This window comes from Hemicordylus capensis, chromosome 1 (assembly GCF_027244095.1).
Source record: "Hemicordylus capensis ecotype Gifberg chromosome 1, rHemCap1.1.pri, whole genome shotgun sequence".
Lineage (NCBI taxonomy): Eukaryota > Metazoa > Chordata > Lepidosauria > Squamata > Cordylidae > Hemicordylus > Hemicordylus capensis.
Genome location: NC_069657.1, coordinates 191,643,471 through 191,666,880, shown reverse-complemented (window position 1 = coordinate 191,666,880; position 23,410 = coordinate 191,643,471). Strand labels below are relative to the sequence as shown.

The 23,410-nt window shown below is 43.0% G+C and overlaps 1 protein-coding gene across 4 annotated transcripts in view; it reads left to right on the top strand.

Moving 5' to 3' along the window:
• The window catches only part of SLC38A11 (solute carrier family 38 member 11), a 40,884-nt gene extending 19,417 nt beyond the window's left edge, over nt 1-21,467 (top strand). The window contains exons 7-13 of one of the 4 annotated variants that reach the window (XR_008315321.1): nt 1,798-1,877; nt 12,801-12,871; nt 15,668-15,829; nt 17,512-17,624; nt 18,141-18,272; nt 18,378-18,491; nt 20,510-20,622. Coding sequence is in view for 3 of the 4 variants with exons in the window: in XM_053291349.1 (XP_053147324.1) it covers nt 1,798-1,877; nt 12,801-12,871; nt 15,668-15,829; nt 17,512-17,624; nt 18,141-18,272; nt 20,510-20,776 (825 nt within the window). In the remaining variant the exon portion in view is untranslated. Of the gene's footprint in view, nt 1-1,797; nt 1,878-12,800; nt 12,872-15,667; nt 15,830-17,511; nt 17,625-18,140; nt 18,273-18,377; nt 18,492-20,509 lie in introns of all 4 variants that reach the window. The other 3 variants (XM_053291349.1, XM_053291360.1, XM_053291364.1) reach the window with 3 other exon arrangements.
• Nucleotides 21,468-23,410: the final 1,943 nt, after the last annotated feature.

Sequence of the window (23,410 nt, the reverse complement as noted above, 5' to 3'; positions counted from 1 at the left end):
AGTAAGGACTTATAATCGGAGCTCAAGTAATTTGTATCCAGGCAAGAGGGAAGTCTGGGCAGGGCGAGGAAGAAACACACAGATCCCCCACTCCCCTCTGATGGCCTGGTGTGCACTGGGTTGAGGTAGCGGGAGGATGAAATGAAACATGACCCTGTTGAACCTTATGGCAATCCTTCTGTATATAAATGCTGTGCCCTTTGGAAATTGGATACTACCTTTTCTGTGCTAGTGTCTAGACCTTGGCACCCCAAGAAAGTCTCTTTGGCTCTCTCTTATTTCTTTTAGACAGCAGGGGAAAACAATAAGTGTGTCTTTGAAGGAGGAGGGGGATAAATATTTTTCTTTTTCATTTATTTATTTAAGTATATTTTAAAAAATACAAAATATTTTGTATTTTTCTGTTTTTAAGTGATCATATTTTTAAAATGGCATTGTATTGTTTCTGCTTGTTGTGGTTTTGTTGCTCGGAACTGATTTTCTGCAAAAACAGGATTGTCGAATTATATTCAGTAGGAATGTGCAATTTGATTCATGCCTGAATCAAGGACAATTTGCCGATTTGACTGCGAATTGAATCACCCTTTAAATGAAGGGGCTGATTCGAAGTCTAATCTGATTTGGTGCAAATGGACAATGACAGCTCAACTCTGAGGGGTATGGGTGCATGTAATATTTTCTTGCTAATTGGTGTGACTTTAGCTCCATGTCTGGCCTTGAGACTAACTTGTGCTTAACTCACTGCTCTGGTCTGCTCTGCAATCTGCATTGCAAGGTCTGCTCAGTCAAAAAATGTGGCTGAAGAGACGTTGTTGTAGTTGTGCTTAGGGCTATGCTTGCTGGCTGTTAAGGGTCATGCTGTGCTGTGGCAGCTGTTGCAGGTAGGACAGAGTAATAACTGTATGTGAGAGAGCAACCAGTGCCAATGATGTCACTGGAGCACAGGCACTGTGGCTGGCAGTGGATTCTGGGTCAGTTATACTCCCCCCCGCCCCAATTTTTGGACTGTGTGTTTGGCACAATGTGGTGTTCTGTGTTGGGAGGGACTGTGTGCTTCTGTTCTGCAGTGTTGTTGTTTTTCAAGGCAGGGTTTCAGGTTTTGTGCACTCTGCTTGTTTTGCACCCATCATGCTCTACCACCCAACCCACTTTGGTGCCCCAGGACTTACCCATGGGAAAGGATGGGGTGATTTGAGTTCCCCAGTGTTCCCTATGGGGACAACCACAATTTGAGGACAAATTTTTGATTTGATTTTTCAAACCATCCAGAAATGGCTGCCTGGTTCAACAAATCAATTCCAGTTTTTGTGATTCGATTTGTGGTTGAATCAAATTGCAAATTTTTTTACATGCACACTCCTAGTGTTCAGTATCCACAGATGTGAAGTGCAATGCAATCCCATGCATGTTTTTGAAGAAAAAAAGTTCTACAAGGCTTACATCCTGAGAAGCATGCTTAGGATTGTCACCATAATAGGGCTTAAAGTGTATATAACCTTGAGCAGAACTGTAGTTGCCCCCTCCCATGTTTCCCTATTACCCCTGCATACATTCTTTTTCTCCCTCTCCCTTTTAAGTTGAGATACATACACATATAATTATTCATCATTTTTACAATACAATTAGAATACCAACCAGTTTCTTTCCATGTCACTTATAGCAGCAGATGCAGATTAAGATGTTGAATATAAACAATATATTCTCTTTAAAAATAATAATGATAATGCTTTTGGAAATATGTACAGAAAGTCTGTCCACTAGCTGATAAAATCAGATAATTTTTTTTTTAATTCACAGGTATCATTTATCTCTTTGATTTTAACAGTCGTCATCGTGGTTGTTGGGATTATAAGGGCAATTACATTTAGTTCACAGGTGTAAGTAATTTTGTCATTTCTGGTTCTTCTATACGAGTAAAAGCTGTGACTGTGACGATCAAAAACTTTGACTGTAGACAGTGCTAAAAGTGATTTGAGAGGGACCTGTTTTCATACAGTGAACACACCTATATATTTTGCCCTATTGCCACCTCTGGTCATACAGGTGTTTCAAGTTTTTGAAACGGTAGAAAAACCTGGAAACTTTGTTTAGCAGAGGCAAAATCAAGACAAGAATACACATTGCAAACAGTGATCCTTCTGAAATTGCCTTCAACTCTTTGAGAAATATTGGTAGTCTCCAACCTCTGTTTGTAGATGATGATGAGGATGATGTGATGATGAAAAACTTTTGTTTGTTAGCTGCCCCAGAACAAATTGTTCTATGGGTGGGTCACAACAGAGGATTAAAACATACAATTAAAAAAAACACATTAAATCATAACAGACAAAGAAAGTGAAAAGAAAATACAAGACAAAGCAGCTTAAAAATGCATTTTAAAATTAGTTTAAAATCAGATCAAATCTGAAAGCCAGAACTTAAAAGGCCTGGGTGAACAAAAAGGTCTTTACCTGGTGTCTAAAAGAACAAAGTGATGAAGCCAAGCAAACCTCATTGGTGAGGCTATTCCATAAACAGGTACAACCACCAAAAAGAGCCTCTCCCTGGTAGCGACCCACCTCACCTCGTTTGGCAGGGGCACCCAGAGGAGGGCCTCTGAAGAAGATCTTAAGGTTTGGGTAGCATCATATGGGGCAAGGTGCTCTCTCAGGTAACCTGGTACCAAGCCATTTAGGGCTTTAAAGGGTAAAACCAGCACTTTAAATTGGGCCCGGAAACAGGCTGGGAGCCAGTGCAGTTCACTACAGTGCAGTTCACTTGAAATGAAATACTATTCTTGATGTGTGTGTGTGTGTCTTTCCTTTAAACTCTTGGCAATGTCACTCTAATGTCTTGTTTCTTATGAGTTACACCTGAAGGTAGCTTTTCGTTTTACAGTCTCAAGTGAGCACTGTACCCTACACTATCCCATATTGCTGGAAAAAAATGCTTTTTCCTTCCTTCAGGAACAGTCAGATTCATATACCGTCCTTCTGTCCGTTATCAGGGCAGATAACCACAAAAAAAGAACTCTAACAAAAACCGCCAATTAAAACAACCTCAACAAGAAGCTGAACAAAACCAACAGGTATTAAAATTGAGCAGAATAAAACAGCAGGAACCTGCTGCCCCTACCCGAGCAGCCATTATACTAGACCCTAGGTTTGGTGCAAGATGATCATTTGAGTGATCCTGCTGTCAGCCAGGGAGTTCCATAAACTGAGCATGACCACAGGCCCTGACCTGGGTCCCAGCCAGTCTCACATCTGCTAGTGATGGAAGCCAGAGCCTGGAAGCAAATCAGGGGCTTGTGTCGTTCACAGAAGATTGGAGTATGCATGTGCTGTGCAAAATGTTCTCACATAGCATGCTTTTCCGGCTGCATTCTGAACTCTCTGCAAGAGCAGCCTCACACAGAGCACCTTGCAGTGATCAAGTCTGGATGTCACCAAGGCATGTGTTACCATGGCTAGATCTGCTTTGTCCGGCAAGCTGTCATACAAGCCTAAGCTGTGCAAAGGTCCTGTGGGCCATGGCCGTTGATTGGGCCTCCAAGAGCAAAGCCAGGTCTCAGAGCATCTCTGGATTGTGTATCTGATCCTTCAGAAGGTGTGCATCCCTATCCATAACAGGTTGCATATTCAAACCTGAAGCTTTCCTATTTAGAAGCAACACCTCTGGATTAAATCTGAAGTAACTAGCCCATCTCCTGTCCATAACCGTTTCAGACCAGTGCTTTTCAATCACTAGTAGGAGTACCACTGATGGTGATACATACTATGGAAGGTAGTACATGGCCCCAACACCATAGTGACGTCATGGCACTGCTCTGCCTGGCCCAGTCCAACTGAAAGTGGCAACAGCTGGGTTGATGGTGCCAAGACAGGACTGTAGAACAGCCCAGCCCTTCAAAAGAGGCACAGATTGTGAAAGGAGGTGGCAGAGAGAAGAAGAGATCAGGAGACGGCAGCAACTGGAAAAGCCTCTCCCTCTCCCTCCCTGTACACAGCAGGCATCTCTGGCAATCATGTTACTTGTAAATGCAGGAAAGGCGTATTTACAAAAATGGTACTTGCAAAAAATAAAAATAAAAATTGGAAAACCTTGTTCTAGATGCTAGCTTAGGTATCCTCTGCCTCCTTGTGATCAAACAAAAAACAGAAATGGAGCTGGGTGTCATCCATCTCTTGATGACATCGCAACCTAAACCTCCTGACAAACTCTTCCAGCAGTTTCATGTTGATATTTAACAGCATTGGGGTGGTAACGCAACCTGTTATGGATGGGGATGCACACCTTCTGAAGGATCAGATACACAATCCAGAGATGCTCTGAGACCTTGTGGGGACTCAGTGATCAAGGAGCTGCACAACAGTCCCTTGGCACCATCTTCTGAAATCTCTCTCGCGGTTAGGATCAGAACCAACACATTTCTGTGCCACCCAGTCTCAATGTGGCCAGATAGTGCAGAAGGATATAGCGGTCAATGGTATCAAAAGCCGGTGAGAGGTCCAGAAGAACCAACAAAAACACACTTCCCCTTTGTAGCTGCCAGCATAGATCACCAACCAAGGTAACCAAGAGAGTTTCAGTCCCAAAGCCAGGTCAGAATCCCAACTGATATGGATGCAGATAATCAGGTTCATCCAAGATTATTTGGTTGGGATGCCACCATGCTCTTGAGGACCTTGCCCCCAAAGAGGAGATTTGAAACTAGCCTTTAACTGCCCAGGGTGGAGGGCTCTAGGGATGTGAATGGAACCGGCAGGGGGCAGTTTGAAGGTGGGGACAACTTTAAGAGTGGGGAGGGTGCACTTACCCCCTCCCTCTGCTTCCCCCCCCCACACACTGTTGCTCCATTTGTAAAGAGTCTGTCAGGGTGGCAGCATACCTCCCTGCCGCCCTGTTTCCTCCTTGGCTGGAAGTCTGCACATGCACACGCTGGGCCTGCAAGTCATGCTTGCGTGCATGCACTTCCGGCCAAGGAGGGGATGGGGCGGCAGGGAGGTATGCTGCCACCCCAATGGAGACTTTACAAACGGAGCGCCAGTGGGGGGAAAGCAGAGGGAGGGGAAAGTGCATCCTCCCCCGCCCTTAAAGTTATCCTCCCCGCCTTCAAGCCTCCAAACCGCCTGGTGTTTGAACTTGTTTGGAGGCCCATAAAACGGCCTCCGAACAAGTTCGTGCACATCCCTAGAGGGCTCCAGAGAAGGTTTATTCAGCAGTGGTCTTGCTATTGCTTCCTTCAGTCTAGATCAGTGTTTCTCAAACTTTTTGGAGTCAAGGACCGCTAAATTCTTCGTGCAGAGTTTCAAGGACCGCTACATTCTTCATGCGCAGTTTCCCGGACCAGCAGTTAGTAAAGGGGTTTCAAGTCTATCTATCTATCTATCTATCTATCTATCTATCTATCTATCTATCTATCTATCTATCAGACTTCTATACTGCCCCAAACATGCATCTCTGGGCAGTTTAGAATGAAAATAATATAAGCATTAAAATAATTAAATTTGGAATCTTTTGCAAACATGGAATATTAGGGGTTCTTAACCTTGGGTCCCTCAGTTAAACTCCCATAACCCCAAACAACAATGGCATTTGGCCATTATGGCTGGGGATTATGGGAGTAGAAGTCCACCAGTGTCTGGGTACCCAAGGTTGAGAACCCCTGAATCTAAAAGCCTGGGTGAACAAATTTGTCTCCAGTATGTCTTCAGTATGTGCGGGGTGGGGGTGGAGGTGCTTCTGATTACTCAGTGGAGAGGGTATGTTGGGCCATTAGAAAAATTCAAAAGCTACATGGGGCCAATGAAAACAACATACAAGCAAGCCCCACTGATGCAAGAGGGAAACAGCGTTCCCTCTCAAGGCACCTCGACCACAACAGGCAGCTGGGTTTCAATCAACCAACCTTTGGCTGCAAATAATGAGCATGCAAGAACCAGCAGCCCTTCAAGTGGTGCCCACTGCCATACTTTTTCCTCCATGCCCCCGCACCGCATACAGTTTGAAGCTGTAAAGATAGGGAATAAGATAGATGTAGGAAGATCTCAGCAGCACATGGAGGCAAGGCACAAGAAGGGTCCCATGCCTCCGTGATACTCTTCCTCTTCCGTGCCATGTGCAAAATTGAGGAAGTGAATGCCTTGATTTCAGTTTGGGGGGGAGTTGACTCCCAGTCAGGGACCGGCACTCAAGCCTTCGGGGACCGGCAGCGGTCCAGGGACCGGTGGTTGAGAAACACTGGTCTAGATGGTGTTTTACCCAAGTGGAGGCATTTTGAATTTATATTTCAAGGTGGTGATTCCTAGATCTCCTCTCTCATGACCATTCGTGGAGCGGAATGCAAGTGAGATGTGAGCACCCCTGCTTTGGACATTGCATCAGTGTCCAGAAGCATAAATTAGAGCAGCTTTGGACATTACAGAGTGAATCCACAGCAACTTGTGCACCTGCTTCTTTTCCTGCTTCTGTTCTCAGAACTGAAGGAGGAATAGCACGTGCATTTCCAGAGCTCCAGAATATCACTGAGGGAGGGGGTTTCCTTCCTCTTTGGGATTCCCTGCCAGAGATGGGCCACATTTTCAGCAGAACAGTGGCCTGCCTTATTGGCATTTGGAATAGCTGCTGCAAAAATATCTGAGTTCTGGCTGCACATGCAGTTCTCCCACAAGTGTGTATGGCCTTTGTTAGATAGTGGCCACACTTACCTTCTCCTAAATGTCTGTGTAACAATGCATTTCATAATATATCTTTGGCTAGGCAAATTCCATATATTTATTTCTGAAAATGCAGTTCCAGCAGTGAACTGAACATGGAATCCATGCAAAGCTCTTCTTTCTTTTTAAATTCTGTACTGACATTAAAGCAGACCTCTTGTGGTAGCAGACCCGAATTGGAGGCATGTTGCAACACTGTGATATGACTTTGAATTACACTTGCACCAGTGCTGGACCACATCAATTACCATTAGTGATTTGAAGGGCCCAAAGTCCTCCTTTGATTTTTCAGTCTTCACAAATTCCATCCTGATTGGCATTTACAATAAAATGGGCAAATGGGTGTGATAAAACTGCCAAATGGCTGTTAAGCACTCTTTCTCACACATGCACACACACACTCACTCTACATCATAGAGTAACTGTGACATGAAAATAATACAGTCAGGCCATAGGAGATTTCACCAATGTTATTTAGAAAATAACTGAAGGCAGTGAGACACAATGGGAACCTAAATGTTTCTGAAGACATTTAAAATCCCAAATGTTCTTTGTGACATGAAAAATGTTCTGCTGGTTCCAACTCCATTTTAAATAGTGTCCATTGGGCCTGTGTGAAGCTTTCTCCAAAGCTTCAGATGACGCCTCAAGCAGTGCTCAAAGGTGAGCTTTGGGAATGCTTGCCTCTGTGTAGTATCTGAGGGGTGATGAAAAGTCTTTGGCCAAAACTTTGCACAGGTCTAGTGTTCCCGGCTTTTGTAACTTCCTGGCCATGAAACCCTCAATTATACCCCCCAGTTCTCTAAAGAGCTCATGAAAGTGATTTATTTGCATAAGCAGGGTACTGAAAGGGACTATGAAGGAATCTATAGATCAGACTCCATGGAAAGGGGATAGTAGTTTGGGAGTGTATCCTACTCACCTAACCTGATCTTAGGAGTTTCACTAGTCTCCCCCCACCCCCACATATGCTCTTCAGTAACCAAGAGATTTAAGGGTTTAACCAGAACTGGCATCACAAGTGGGGCAAGTTGGGCATGCCCACACAAAGGCTCATTTGGGATCAAGCCAATCCTTCACAGAGAAGGAGCTGCCACTAGAGTTGCATATATAGTTTTCATACAACTCTATATATTGTCTTATTTTCATATGTGACCTGCATAGCAGCCCCTTCTTGTTCTGTCCTTCCTGTTACCAGTGGGATTTCCCCTTGCAATAATGCAAGACCCTTTGAGACAAAGCTACTGTGTGGTGAGTGGGGGAGGAGCTGGTCATTGCTAAAGGGCTGGGGAAAGACTGCTCTTGCTACTTCTCAGTGAACTATGGGCAGCACCTGAACACATTTGGGAATTGTCCAAAGTCTGTGTGGTGGTGGGGGAAGTGGGCAGAGCCCAGTCTTGCTCCAGGGCCCAGAACATTCTGGCTCCAGCTCTGGGTTTAATGCTTCTCCATTCTCTGTTTTTAAAAAGTGGAAGATTGTACCATAACACTGATGAAATTTGTATTATACAATAATGGTAACACAGTCATGAAGCCTACATGCCCAATCTGGCTGATATCGTGCAAACAGTTATGTTGCAGTTCTAAGCATAGTTACTCAGAAGTTAATGCTCCAGTCCTATCTCTTGAACTTGGTGGGACTTCCAAATAAATGTGTTTAGGATGCGGCTTGCACATGGATAACTGGACGAATAATTGTAGTCAGTTGTAATAAATGCAGTGAAACTGATTGAAATCAAGATTCCAGCTGGAGTTACAATTAATAAGGTATTCATGTAACTCCTGATTTAGAAATGCACTTAAGCAGGCACTTAATTCTAGCTATATTCAAGCACTTGATGGTACTCTCTTTGTTTACACTTCCATTGTCTTTCAAGAGGAAATGAATACAAGTTGAAGGATATGACTCTAGAGTGTTGTCTTGAGCAGAATGGGATGCTCCCTGTCCAAGTCAAAAATATGGCTGGATCTTGTAAACTGCACACGTTTCTTCTGGGGTTTTTTGTCACACATTTTAAAGGCTTATCATCAGTGCAAAAAATTGAACTATAAATTATACGAGCATTTTCTCCTAGGCAGAGTGGATCCGTTTTTAATATAATCATACAATAATAATCATACAAAGCTGTTCCTATAGAATGTTGTCGTTTCTCAGATTTGAGTAGGTCATAAATGTGAAAAGAAGGGAATAAGTTCTTGCTTAGAAAGACTTGAAAGAATTGGCAAGAAGAATAAAACCTTAAGCAGCATCAACCAAGGTAAATGGGGCTTAGGAAAGTTGTCAGTTGCAGAGATCAAGTAAGGCAACTTTTCTCTGGTTAGCAGTGAGTGGCCCTACATATTTGTGTCCTGCTGCTTTTCAGTTCACCAAGAGTGCAGCAGCAGATGGACAGCAGATGGCAGCAGCTTCCCCTCGGAAGAAGAAAACCAACAGGAGCCTTCGGGCTTACTATTGCTGGCTGGTGATCAGCATTCTGCTCTCCAGTGCTATTTGATCTCCTTTCACTACATAACCATTAAATGCAATTTTATACCTGATGCATCCACTAAGGGCCAAACAACATGCTACGTGAAGCATGTGCTTAATGCGATATGCTCGCTTTCAAACTACATGCTGACTGGATTGGGGGGGGGCATAGAATGGGACTGTAGTGTGGGAAGAAAGGGGTAATTTTAACCTTACAGTGGTCCTAGTCTGGATCAAGCCCACGTAGCAATTATTTGCCATAAAACAAAAGCTCCAAATGAATTGAAGCCGGGGTGGGGGAAAGGGTTAGGAACATAGGAAGCTGCCATATACTGAGTCAGACCATAGGTCCATCTCGCTCAGTACTGTCTACACAGACTGGCAGCAGCTTCTCCAAGGTTGCAGGCAGGAGTCTCTCTCAGCCCTCTCTTGGAGATGCCAGGGAAGGAACTTGGAGCCTAGATGCTCTTCCCAGAGCGGCTCCATCCCCTGAGGGGAATATCTTACAGCGCTCACACTTCTAGTCTCCCTTTCGTATGCAACCAGGGTGGATCCTGCTTAGCTTAAGGGGACAAGTCATGCTTGCTACCACAAGACCAGCTCTCTTCCCTGCAGGATTAAAACCTGCCGCCTCCTCACTGTGGTCTGAATCCACAGAGCCCCCGATCTGGTTGTTTAGTTTTAAAGAAACAAGCACATTGGCATTAAGCACTTGACTGCTTGAACAGACTGCACATTAGAAAATGGGGTAGAGGAGGAAGAGTTATTTCCTGATTTATTTTTCCAGACGCTTTCTGTGTAATCAATTGAGGGGAGCTATTTGAATCCTTTGGCAGAGTGGTTTTGTTAGTTTGTTTTAAGTTAAACCTCTTATATTTGCCAACATAATAAATTCTATAAATTCTCATGAACTGCAGCCGTTGGCTATATTCAAAGTGTAATACCAATAGCATCCCCCCCTCCAAGACTTGGGAATCATGCACAAGCTACGCACTATGCCAAATATTTTGTTTCTATTGCATTGTAATTATAGTAGCAAGAAATAAACTTTTAACTGTGATGCTGGGTTTTGGGGAACATTAATTACTTCTCCTATACACATGTTCCCCCAGTAATAAATGAATATTTAGAGTAGAAGTATATATTAAGACAACCCTGAGTTGTGTAGGGTTGTGAGGGGGCCAGTTCGTGCCTGCTCTGCCTTGAATTTGAACTTGGAACCATCTTTTACTCACTGTAATGTGTTGAACAACTTTTTTGAAGATAAAATATCTTGTACTGAACTAGACTCCACAATTACTGCAGAGTCTATTGTAGAGGTACCCAGCAACCCTTCATGTGGGATTGAATTGGATCACTTTCAGTTTGTTACTTCTGACAGTGTGGACAAACTGCTTCGGACAGTACACCCTACCACCTGCTCTCTTGACCCTTGCCCAGCTTGGCTTATTTCATCTGGCAATCATATTATCAGAGAGGGTCTGGTAAATATCATAAATACTTTTCTGGGGGAGGGTAGGATGCCTCCTTGTCTTAAGGAGGCTATTATTAGACCTTATTTGAAGAAACCTGCATTGGATCCCTCAGAATTAGCTAATTACATACCTGTCTCTAATCTTCCTTGGTTGGGCAAGGTGAGTGAGCTAGTGGTTGCTTCTCAGCTCCAGGCAGTTTTGGCTGACACAGAATATTTAGATCCTTTCCAGACTGGCTTTTAGGTGAGCTATGGGGTTGAGTCTGACTTGGTTGGCCTGATAGATGATCTCCAACTGGCGATAGACAGAGGGAGTATGACTCTGTGGATCCTTTTGGATCTCTGAGCAGCTTTCGATACCATTGACCATGGCATCCTGCCAGGTCGCTTGAAGGAGGTTGGATTGGGTGGCACTGTCTTACAGTGGTTCCGCTCCTACTCCTCTGGCAGATTCCAGATGGTGTCACTTGGAGACTGTTGTTCTGAAGAATGAGAGCTAAACATTTACATGAAACCACTGGGAGAGATCATCAGGAAGTTTGGTCTGGGATGCTATCAATATGCTAATGACACCCAGATCTATTTCCCCATACCAGCTTAATCAGGAAATGGCATGACCCCCCTAAATGCGTGCCTGGAGGCGATATTGGGCTGGATGAGAGATAACAAGCTGATGTTGAATCCTAACAAGACGGATTGTCTGTAGGGGGCTTGGGATCCAAGAGATGGTCTAGATCTGCCTGTTTTGGATGGGGTTACACTCCCCCTAAAAGATCAGGTTCGTCGTTTGGGAGTGCTCCTGGATATCAAACTCTCTTTGGTTTCTCAGGTTGAGGCTGTGGCCAGGAGTGCTTTTTATTGGCTTCGGCTGATTCGCCAGATACGTCCATTTCTGGAAACAAATGACCTTAAAATGTGATACCTATGCTGGTAACCTCTAGGCTTGACTACTGTAATGCACTGTGGGGCTGCCTTTTACGTAGTTCGGAAACTACAATTGGTACAGAATGCGGCAGCCAGATTGGTCTCTGGGTTTACCCAAAAGGACCATATAACACTGATTCTAAAAGAACTGCACTGGCTGCTGCTATGTTTCCAAATGAAATACAAAGTGCTGGTTATTACCTATAAGGCTCTTAATGGCATAGGTCCAGGGTATTTGAGAGAGCGCCTTCTCCGTCATGAACGCTGTCGCCTGCTAAGATCATCTGGAGAGGTCTGATAATGGTTGCCGCCAGCTCATTTGGTGGCAACTCGGACTGTGGCTGCCCCAGGGCTTTGGAACACGCTTCCTGCTGAAATAAGAGCATCTCCCTCTTTGTTTGCTTCTAGGAGGACCTTGAAGACGTACCTGTTTCCCCAGGCTTTTAACTGAAATTTAAATTTTAATGTGTGTTTTTATCTTTTGTGATTTTTAATCTGTTTTTATGAATTTTAAATGCTTTATATTATGTTTTAATCTGTACACTGCCTAGAGATTTCTATACTAGGCAGTATAGAAAAGCAATAAATAAAATAAAGTAGGGTCATACTACTTTAGTGAATGCTAAGACAAGTGGAACTCATGACAACAATGTCACACCAGGTTTGAAATCTCATGTGTTATATTGGCGAGGAAGGGATAGAATGGGGCATTGATTATTATTATTATTATTACATTTATATCTCGCTCTTCCTCCAAAGAGCCCAGAGCGGTGTACTACATACTTGAGTTTCTCTTTCACAACAACCCTGTGAAGTAGGCTAGGCTGAGAGAGAAGTGACTGGCCCAGAGTCACCCAGCTAGTTTCATGGCTGAATGGGGATTTGAACTCGGGTCTCCCCAGTCCTAGTCCAGCACTCTAACCACTACACCACGCTGGCGGTCAGCAATATGTTAATAGATAAGTATCGAAGCCTATAGGTAGGCTAGGAAAGTGAATGGACAAGGTTTACTGGAGCTAATGAGATATAGCTTTAATTAGCTACAAAACACCTGAATGACTTCAAGGCCAGAAGTAAAATATTTTCACTCTCCATTGTATAAGGATTACTATATACTCATAACATTTCTCTTCCTAATGGTATGACTGCCATTGCTATTCGTTTACAGCATTCAAAGAGCTCTAAGAACAAAGCATGGGGAAAGTGGCAGCTTCTCAACACTGTTTTCTTTTTCCAGACCAGAAACTGAAAATGCCTGGGTATTTGCAAAGCCAAATGCTGTACAAGCCATTGGAGTGATGTCATTTGGTATGTGCCAAATATTTTACCACCTTATTTTTTTGGACTTCACAATGCACAAAACATTCTGAGATTCCTTTGGCATCTCTCTGATCCTTTGTTCTTCTGGGTTTGTTTATATTTTTGTGTGAAGCATTTTATTTGTATATTTGAGGAACATGTAGAGCTGCCCACCTGATCACCTATATTGGAACAACCTGATCTCATGATAGGTTTGAAAAACACAAAGTATTGTGATATTTCCTTTTTAGTCTGGCTGAAATGGAAGCACATGATTATGCTCCTTTTGTAACTGACCAGGCCTGCTTTGCAAGTCCTTCAGGCTTTACCGCCCACTGTACTTCTATTCCAACTAAGTCTTAAGGAAGTCCTTGCAAATGTATTTTTATATCAGTTCCTTTACATTTTGCACTATTTCTATAACGGGAGGATCCAGATAGGAAAAAGGGCCGCATCCTACGGACCTTTTCACCAGTGCAACTTGTATTTGTTGCAGTGCAACTTGTATTTGTCAGCGAACAAACAAATTACATAGAATTCTCAGTTTTATTCTGCCTCAAGAAGAAGAGAGATGCTATTGCTGTCCATGGAGGTGAAGGCTAGAAAATAGATCGTTGAAGAGGGAAAGGGGATGAAGGTGGCAGCAGAAGCTGGGGCTCTTGTGGAATAAGTTGCATGTCAGGAATTTAGAGAGAGATATAACCTCTGTTTCATGTGGTTTGTTCCTCACTTGTGTCATCACCTTGTTAGGGTGCATGGAAGCAATCTAGAGTTAGGCCCAAACTAGACATTACTGTAATAGTCGGCTGCCTCATGTTTAGCTCCAACCTGTACTAACAACTAGTACAATGTACCCATGGCCTGGTATCAGATTTTGCATTTCCCTGCCTTCCTTCAACAGGATGAACTGAGGATGGGGGCAGTCCTCAGGGTGGAGGGGTCAGGGAAGTTTTATTTCACAAGCCTGTTTCTCCTTGTGCAACTTAGGTGCACTTGTGCAACTTAAGTGCACTTAGCTCATTGATTTCATTGGGAACAGGTTAAACATGAATGCAGTTCTCAAGTCAACTGGTCAACAATGCTTAATACTGGATTGTGCCTGAAAATTTGCTGAAATGATCCGGTTCTTATATTACCTCAGTAGGCTTTTTTATGTTTGAAACCCCAGAGCCCAATGACCACACCTTTTAAAGTTTAAAAGTTTAGCAGGGGGAGAGTAACTGGTCCTCTCCACCCCCAGCACAGGACCTCCAGTGACTGTTGCTGGTGTCTATCTTATGTTTCTTTTAGATTGTGAGCCCTTTGGGGACAGGGATCCATCTTATTTGTTGGTTGTTTCTCTGTGTAAACCACCCTGAGCCATTTTTGGAAGGGCGGTATAGAAATCAAATTATTTATTATTATTATTATTATTATTATTATTATTATTAAGGCATATAGGATGGGAAAATGTAGCAAAAGACACACAAAATGTAAATACATGATAAAATATATATCAAAATACAAGCATAAGCAAAATATGCAAAATATGTGGCATTTGAAACTAATATCAAGAGTGATGTGAGTTAATAAACCCTACCCACTAAATGGATCTAGAATTCTCCCCCCCCACCCCCCAATTAAAAGTTATATTTACCCTTTTGGCAACTTGAAGTATTTTCAGTTTTCTTTAAAAAAAAATATTAAAAAATAAAACACCTTAAAAATAAGAAACTAAGTAAATAAACTATTTAGTGAATAGAGAAGTCTATAGGACTATAATAAGTTGTATAGCTAGAATTGGTACATTTAAAAGAGGATAGAAAATTTGAGGCTAATCTAATGAGGGAGAAAAAGGGGAAAGAAAAATAGGTTTTGAGAGAGAGAGACGTAGAAGCGGATAGACTACCTGAGGCAACTGTTATGATGAAGGAAAAGGAAGAGAGAGGAAAATTGGTTTTGGGAGAGAAGGCATCTTGAATATCAAAAGGGAGAGAAGGTACAAGAAGGGGAAATGGATAGTATATGTAGGAAGGAAGGAAGAGAGAGAAAGTCTGATGGTGGCAGTGAACTGGGAGTAGACAAGCCCTCTCAAAAAGTGGGAATTAGAATTTTGATGGAATCCAGGTTACCATGGTCAACACAGAATATTAGATTTCTAATGACTATGGAGATGAGGAGCCTAAAGAGCCAATGAGAAATTTGGGAGCAATCGGTGAAAACCAATCAAGAGTCTGAAAAGACTGACAAAGAAGTGTGACATTTGGGCTATAAAAGTCGAGTTAATAGGAAGATAGCAGATTTTCTTCATCTCGATTCCTTATACCGTTTTTGACAAGGTGCCGATGAAAGAGATCTTCCAGTCTCCCCATACATTCGAAGACCTATAACCCCCAACAATTTATCTGCTGCCTTATCTCCCCGTACTCTCTTTGGCTATATGGTGCCAGGCTGTGCCTGCCTCTCTTGTTCGGAGGCCCTTTTCTTCAAGCAAAGTTAGCCTGAGTTTGGCATCCCCTCTAGAGTCTTTTCAGAGCTTAGATTTTCTATTTAGTTCCATTTCCAGTCCTTTATTTCCTTTTCAGTATGAGCTTCCATAGTCCAGCTTAGTCCAGAAATATAGGCCGGAGTAACAGTGCCCATCATTTTTAGTCTCTCACATTTCCAGTACTGTGAAATACTGTAATTTCTGCATTATTAATACTGTAATACTTAATATTCTGTAATTATTAAAAATTATTAATACTGTATTTTTAAAAAATAAAAAATAAAAAATTGAAACATGTATTACATGCACTTGATTTGTAAGCGCTATGTTTCTTTCAGCATTCATTTGCCACCACAACAGTTTTTTAATATATGACTCTCTGAAAGAACCCACACTAAGCAACTGGACTCGCATCACACATGTGTCTGTTTCATTTGCTGTGTTTGTCAGCTTGGTGTTTGCAACATGTGGATATGTGACATTTAGAGGATATACAGAAGGTAATGTACTCCATCTTGGATTCTGTTTATTGCTTACTTGGCCTCCTGACAGTTCCCACCAAAATTGCTCTTGCTAATCCGTTATCCTGGATTCTGTATTTTTGCCCTGTAATCTGGATTGTGTGTTCTGTGTAGGATTTCAAGAAGTTTCAGCTTCTTGAGAATCAAAGCTTTCTTTTCTTTTTAAAGAAGGAAACGTTTCTAGCCTGTATATATGTATGTATGTAAATATTTATAGCCCACCTTTCCATTTGAAGACTCACCCAGTCCTCCTTAGTCCAGTTATTTCCATATCTTCTAAGAATCTTGCATGAGGCTTCATCGAGGTGTGGTTCACTTGGAAAACGTACACATGGGCAAACATGAAGATATGAAGCTGCTCTCTTATAGTGAATCAAATCACTGATATATTTTGACCAGTTTTGTCTGCCCAGACTGGCAGAAGCCCTCCAAAATCTTGAGCAGAGACACAACTTTCCCAGGCTGCTACCCGAGTTCCTTCTAACTGGGGATGCTGGGAATGGAGCCTCAGACTCGTTGCACATGATCTATCACTGCAAGCCAAACTACATGTTTTGTTGAACATGTATGTGTATGTGTGTGTTCTGTTAAAATAGTGGTTGCCAGTAGTGGTGGTGATGGTGACCGATCAGGATCAGGTGCGTGGTGTTCAAGGACTTAAGCCTTTCCACCCTACCATGGTGCTAACTAAAATTGCTCCCCACAGTTGAGAGAAGCTGCAGTTGAGAGAAGTCTCTCCCTAGGAGAGAAGCTGCAATGGCCACTAATAGCAGTTTCCCTCCCAGAATGAATACCAGGGTGAATTTTTGTCCGGGGTGTGAAATGGAGGAAAGGGTTAGCACCTCCACCTCACACACCACATTCCCAATCCCGATGCGTGGGTGCTACTTTAAAGAGAAAACAATTGTACTTGAGGGCAAATTCTGTTTTTAATGTAACATGTAGTTTGGTGCTGAGCTGTATGCCCCTCAAGAAAGCTTGTGCATAGTGCTGTGACAGAATGCTCTGTTTAGCTTGCACAGTGCTCCAGGTTGTTTGCTATATTCACTACACATTTCGATATGACAAGTGCAATAATTCCCGTAGGACTATTCAGAGGTAAAGATAATGAGGCATTATGCAGCTATGTGCATACAAAGACTTCCAGGGTTCATGTTTACCTGAAGTTTTCCAGTCCAGCTTTCCAGCTTTGATCCTGCCGTGTGGGAAGTGTGTTTCTCCTGATGTCTCCCTCTATTTTTCCTTAAGTGATTGTATTTGTCCAAAGAATAACAGTTAAAAAGGAAACCTGTTTGTTTCAGCCGTGTGTTTTTCTTTTTAAAACTGTCTCACAGCCTGACTTATATCAGATACCAGAAATCCTTCTACAAAGCTATCTTAGCATGAAGAATGCAAAACACAGCGTGGGGACATAGATTGTGGAAATGATTTTCCAAAGATGAACAATAGCAGAAAAATGTTTTCCCAGCATGCCCTGCTGATAGCAAATTCTGAACCGTTTCCTCCCTATTGGTGGCAATCTAATGACAGGCTTCTTACTTTGAACCACTAAAATTTTATTTAGATGCAGCAGTTCCCATGGATGCTTTTATTAATATATCAAATTGCATATATCATCTTATGGATGTGAAATTAATTTAATTCTCCACCCACCTCCCCAGGAGATATATTTGAAAATTTTTGCAGAGATGATGACCTTGCTACATTTGGAAGGTTTTGTTATGGAATCACTGTCATCCTAACTTTTCCATTAGAATGTTTTGTTACCAGAGAGGTGAGTATTATCATGACTTTAGTGAGACAAAGCTAATTTCTGAAGCTTCAGTATAAATTGCATTGTGATAAATTCTTGATGTTCTATTCTGGTTTAAAGTTTAAAATTCAAAGGTTGAAATCCTGGAACCATTAAAGACTATGGCCTCATTCACACAATCATTCAAATTTAGGTTTAAAGTCAGTAACCAACATTACCATGATTGTGTGAACCAGTACCAAAGTGGGCATCTCCGATTCATCTCTGGACACAAACTGGCATCAATGATTTTGGCATAGAATCATATGATCATATTAATGTCAGTTACTAACTTTAAAACTAAACTCAAGCAATTGTGTGGACCAGGCCTGTATGAAACACTTATTGGGAAAGGACATTTAAATGAAGTCTGATCTTACACCTTGGCTTCTTTTGGCTTGTTTGCAAAACCTAGCATGTGAAATTTAAAACCTGCCATTCACTAAAAAAAAAAAGCAGCCCATCACAGCAGTGCTTAAAACTGTGCTTCTGTTGCAGGTAATTGCCAATGTATTTTTCAACGGGAACCTTACAGCCATTTGCCATGTTGCTTTGACAGTGGTTATCGTTGCTGTAGCTACAAGCATATCTTTAGTGTATGATTGCTTGGGAATAGTATTAGAACTCAATGTAAGTACATCTAAATACATTCACTGTAAAAAAAAAAAGCGCACACAATTTAAAAGAGTGACTGATAAAATGGATTGCTCCTTCAATATTTTATTGTGTTAGCAGAATCTGCATTGGGGAGACATTAGGTGCTGCCCTCCTTGATGGCCAGATAATAGACCAGTTGTCTGAAGCTGCAGAAGGAAATGCTATGCTGTCAGTCTTGAAATCTCCCCACTGGTGAGGATGCTATTCAGGAAATCCCAGTGGGTGTTGTATTGATACTCAGCTATAATAACAGAATGAATAGGTTTTGCATTTTGCTTGCCCTGTTTTCAGATTATATTTTTATGCCTGCCCTTTGTCCAGGTTGCTCATTCTGATGTATTTGCACCTCCATGTTGCCCCCATAACAACCCTGTTATGAAATAGATTGATCTGGGAGTTGTTGATCTCAACTTTGTGAGGTCAGTTAGGCTGAGAAATCATAATTGGCCCAAGATCACCAAGTGCACTGCATAGCAGAGCAAGGATTTGAACCCAGGTCGACCAGAAGGTGAAATGGGAGAAACAGTGGAGCCCTTTCTCACAGTCTGAGAGAAAGTTCTACAGGGTCAGCAGGGAGGAAGCTTTAAAAAGCTTACTTCCCTGAAGAGCATCCTCGTAGAGAGCCTGGATGCAGAGATTTTCTGCCCAGCCACGCAGCTCCCTCCTCAGGCAACATGGAGATCAGGGTGCCAGGAGGTCTTGCTCCGCCCCCTGGAACTCCCATAATGCACTCCGTGAGTGTGCATTTATTTTATTTTATTTATATACTGCCCTTCCAAAAATGGCTCGGGGCGATTTACATGCGGATTCCTCTCTCCCCTCCCTGCAGCCAGCCTGGAGTCCTGCAGTCTGCCAGCCCTGACTGCAAGCAGTCGGGGCTGGCAGATGATTGCAAAAGCAGGATTAAGAGAGTGGTTGGTGAGTTTGCTGCCGAGGCGCCACTAGGATCAGGCCCGATCCTGGCGTTTCACTCACACGAGTAGAACCACCCTTGGCTTTGTTAGCCCGGTTTTGTCTGCCCGTGAGAACAGCCTTAAGATGTCCTTGGGATCCAGCCCATTATATCACAGCCTAACCTTCCTCACAAGAATATTTGATTGCTTAATTAAGACCATCATCCCATTGTTTTGCTGTCAAGTCTTCAAGGCTGCATACAAACATTGGGTAGCAATCATAGGGGTACTTGCAGAAGGACCGGTGGTGGTGGTTGTTGTTGTGGTGGTGCTCTGCAAAGTTGCACTACCACTAGCAGAAGGAGAACCAGCTGAACTCATCTTGTGCAAGAGATTCTCCCATTTGCTCATAATACAGGCTTGTGCAAGAGTTGTGCAAGGAGTTTCCCATTTGGTAATAGATGGGCTTGTGCAAGTGGATGTGCTAGTACAAGAACTAGTGCGGAACAGAGGTGGATTTATTTGAGCAACTACTGTGCATTATGTCTTTGTACTAGCTTAAATGCCGTTGCACAAGGATGAAACTAATCTGAATGCTACCCACTAGAAAGAACCATAACTTTAAAAAAGACCTACCTAAACTGCAATAAAAATCACAAAATTGTAACTTGGTGGCACAAGGCTCTGTTGCTGGTCACCATTCACCAGATCTCTAAGAGTAAAGATATCCAGTGCAGGGCCTCAGAAAGTTCTTCTGAAGGACAGGGTGGTGCATATGAGAAGATTTAGTCCACCTTGAGCTCCTTAGAAGAAGGGCAAGATAAAGATGAAATGCCACTTAGCACTTATGAAGGACATACTGACATGTACCAAACACTTCACGTACATTCTCTTGGTGATGTGAAGTAGGTCTATATTGTTGTCCCTATTTTGCCAATCAGGGAGGGGGTTAATGCTGAGAGAAAGCAGAGATTGGCAGAAGCAAGATTTGAATCAGAAACTTCCTGTTTCACTGTTAGCTAGTCTAAGAGGTTGTTCACATGACCTTCATGTCAGGCGGGGAGGGCATCATGTGAACAGCCTCTAATTCTGAACTTGATGAATTCCCATCAACCAATGTTCATAGATTGTTATTTGCAACTATAGTGAAGCTTTCTGAGTTTAGATACTTCTGGAGCATTTGCATACTTGTTAGGTAACTTTTTGTTTTGTTCTGGCAACATTAATAATTCACTGCCCCCATTCTAAGATGTTTCTAAGAATGTTGCAGACGTCTGTAACAATCACTTTATTTCATGTTTCGCTTCCTGTTTCCAGGGCGTGCTGAGTGCTACTCCTCTGGTCTTCATTCTGCCAGCAGCCTGTTATCTGAAGCTGTCTGAAGAGCGATGGGCCCATCCCGATAATCTTCTTTCTGGACTGATTCTGGGAGTTGGGATGCTTGTGATGATAGTTGGCTTTGTTATGACTGTCCTGCATCCCCAGGAATGTAGCCATGGAAAAGAAATGCCGTACTGCTTCCTTGGAAACTCCTCCCTCTACAATAATACATTTCCATATTCTCAGCCAACTCGCCAACCTTAATGTAGGAAATGTCTCCCAAGGCAGCACGGTGCAATTGTAAACATGGGTTTTAACAAAGCCTGTTATACATTTGGGGTTTTGAAAAATGCTTTGGGGCAAGAAATTTTAAAAGGTATATCCTTTGTCACAACTCTAGTTTTTTGGATTGTAGACTCACCCTAAAATTAGAATATAATAGCTTTGTATTCTTCAGTATAAAAAGTCCATAACCAGGTATTCTATTCCTTTCGATTTGGTTGCTATATTATTGGGATGCCTAGATCAAGTCCTAATTCCTGGCATAATGAGAGATCTGATTATTCGTTTATTAATAGCTGCCATATTTCAGATATCTTCACTATGGAGGTGTAAAAAGCCACCCCATATTAGAGGTAGCTTTGATAAATCTGAGAAATCCCAGTAATGGATAAGATCTCTTGACAAATCAAATAAGCTTTCAACTTCTCATATACAAATACATTACTGAAAAATGAAGTGTTGACTGCTAAATCTCTCCACAAAAGACCAGCAAGATTAAGTTCTATTTCTATTCTATAAAACAGATATTCATTGTATTATGTTCTGTACAGCAGGCTATTAACCAAATAAGAGTATATCTGTGTAATTAACTTTTGCTCCTTACAAACTAGATACTGAGCTATATTTTTATTGAAATAGATAGTTCTTTCTCTGTATTTTTTGTCCTGAACAGTAGTAAAAAGGACAGTGTTTTTGTTAGCACTGTTGACTTTGTTATACTTGGGGTGGGGGGTGGAGGTTAAAGATTTTTTGTAGACCCATTTCAAATCAGCTTTTGAGCAGGCTATGGGGTTGAGACTGCCTTGGTTGGCCTGATGGATGTTCTCTTCTTTGTTGATGATCTCTTTGTTGCTGACAGGGAGTATGACTCTGCTGATCCTTTTGGATATCTGGGTGGCTTCCAGTACCGTCAACCATGGTATCTTTGTGGGTTGCCTGAGGGAGGTGGGATTGGATGGCACTGTTTTACCTCTCTGGTAGATTTCAGATGGTGTTAGGGATGTGCACAAAACCGGCTTGGCCTGTTTGGTTCGAATTCGAACCTGCTTCGAACCAGGGTCAGTAGATTTGGTTTTGCTTGGAAACGCGCCCCCCCCCCCGTTCAGTTCAAATTCAAACCCAGTTCGAACTGCTTTGAACTGGTGCTCACCCACCACCGTCACCCACCCCCCTTCCACCCTGCGTGGAAGAAGAAGGGCCCGGTTTCACTGGAGGAGGGGCCACCCCCTCCACATCAGAAGCAGACCCTTCCCCCTTGGAGCCAGACTGGGAGGACCCAGCACTGGACTCCCCCACAACCTGGGCATCACCGGGGGCCCCCCACTGAGTGGTGAGAGGAGCGTTGGAAGGGCCACAAGAGGGAGGGAAAATCTGGCTGTACTGCCAGCCATCAAGCCCTCCATCCTCCGTCCTGCCCTCCACTCCCACCATGGAAGAAGCTTCCCTGGCAGGCGAGCCCCTCGCACCACCAGGCTCTGCACCAGGAACCAGCCCCAGTGGTGCACCACCCGATGGACCCACCACTGGCCCTTGGCGGTAGCAGGCACCTCCAGATAGGAGAGCCCTCGCGCCACCACCTCACCTGGGCCAAAGAATTCACCGATGGGGACCTGTGGGACCACAGGACAGCATCTTCTCTGCCCCCACCCCAGCCTCCCACACCAGATTAGAGACCCCCCCAGCTCTGCCTGCCACCCTGCTGAGAGCTTTGCTTGCCACATGGCGCTCAGACATTCCTGAAGACCCAAGGGCTTTTAAAAAAAAAATGGAAATATGTTTTTTTTAAAAAATGGATTTTTAAAAAAACCTATTGGGGGGGGGAAACCCCCCTTTTTAAAAAAGCCTATTCGGGGGGATTTTAAAAAAAACCTATTGGGGGAAACCTTTTTTTTTTTTTAATAAACCCTATTTGAAGAAAACCCCTTTTAAAACAAGCCTACCCATCCACTCCACCCAATACAATACAATACAATACAATACACAATGGGGGGGGGGGACTAAGGGGAAAACTGTGAAAACAAGAAAGAACCTATGAAAACAAGAAACAACCTGTAAAGAAAAAACAAAGACAATATACCTACCCACATCCAAACACGAAAGGAGGCCCTATTTAAGGAACACTAAAGGGGGGAAAGGGGACAACAAAAAGTAATCACATACCCCCTCGTCCTGGAGATCTTCTGCCCCACACACTGGTCAGGAGAAAAAAGAAGGAATTCCAGACCAGTGGCAGGCTGGCACAGCGCGGGTGGGCAGGCACAGCCAGGGCGGGGGTAGGGCTTTTTGACCTGCCCCCCAAACAAAAATAAAATCACTGAGAAAATAAATAAAAGGCTGGTGGGAAAAAAGGCTGTGGGGATGGGGTTGAGGAAGTGGTGGGGCGGGGGGAGGAAAGGAAAGGGGAGGACAGAGAGGTGCTGGACTCCGGAGCAGACAGTGTGCTAAGCACAGCAAGAAAAGGATTAACAAAGAAAAGCAGCTGCTCCAAAGAAAACAAGGAAAAACCCCACCAAAGAACCCAGAATAAAGTAAAAACAACTGGCAGTGGCTGCTGAGCTGAGGAGGAGGACTCTCTCTATCTCAACTCAGCCAACAGATTTAAAAGCAGCAGCCACC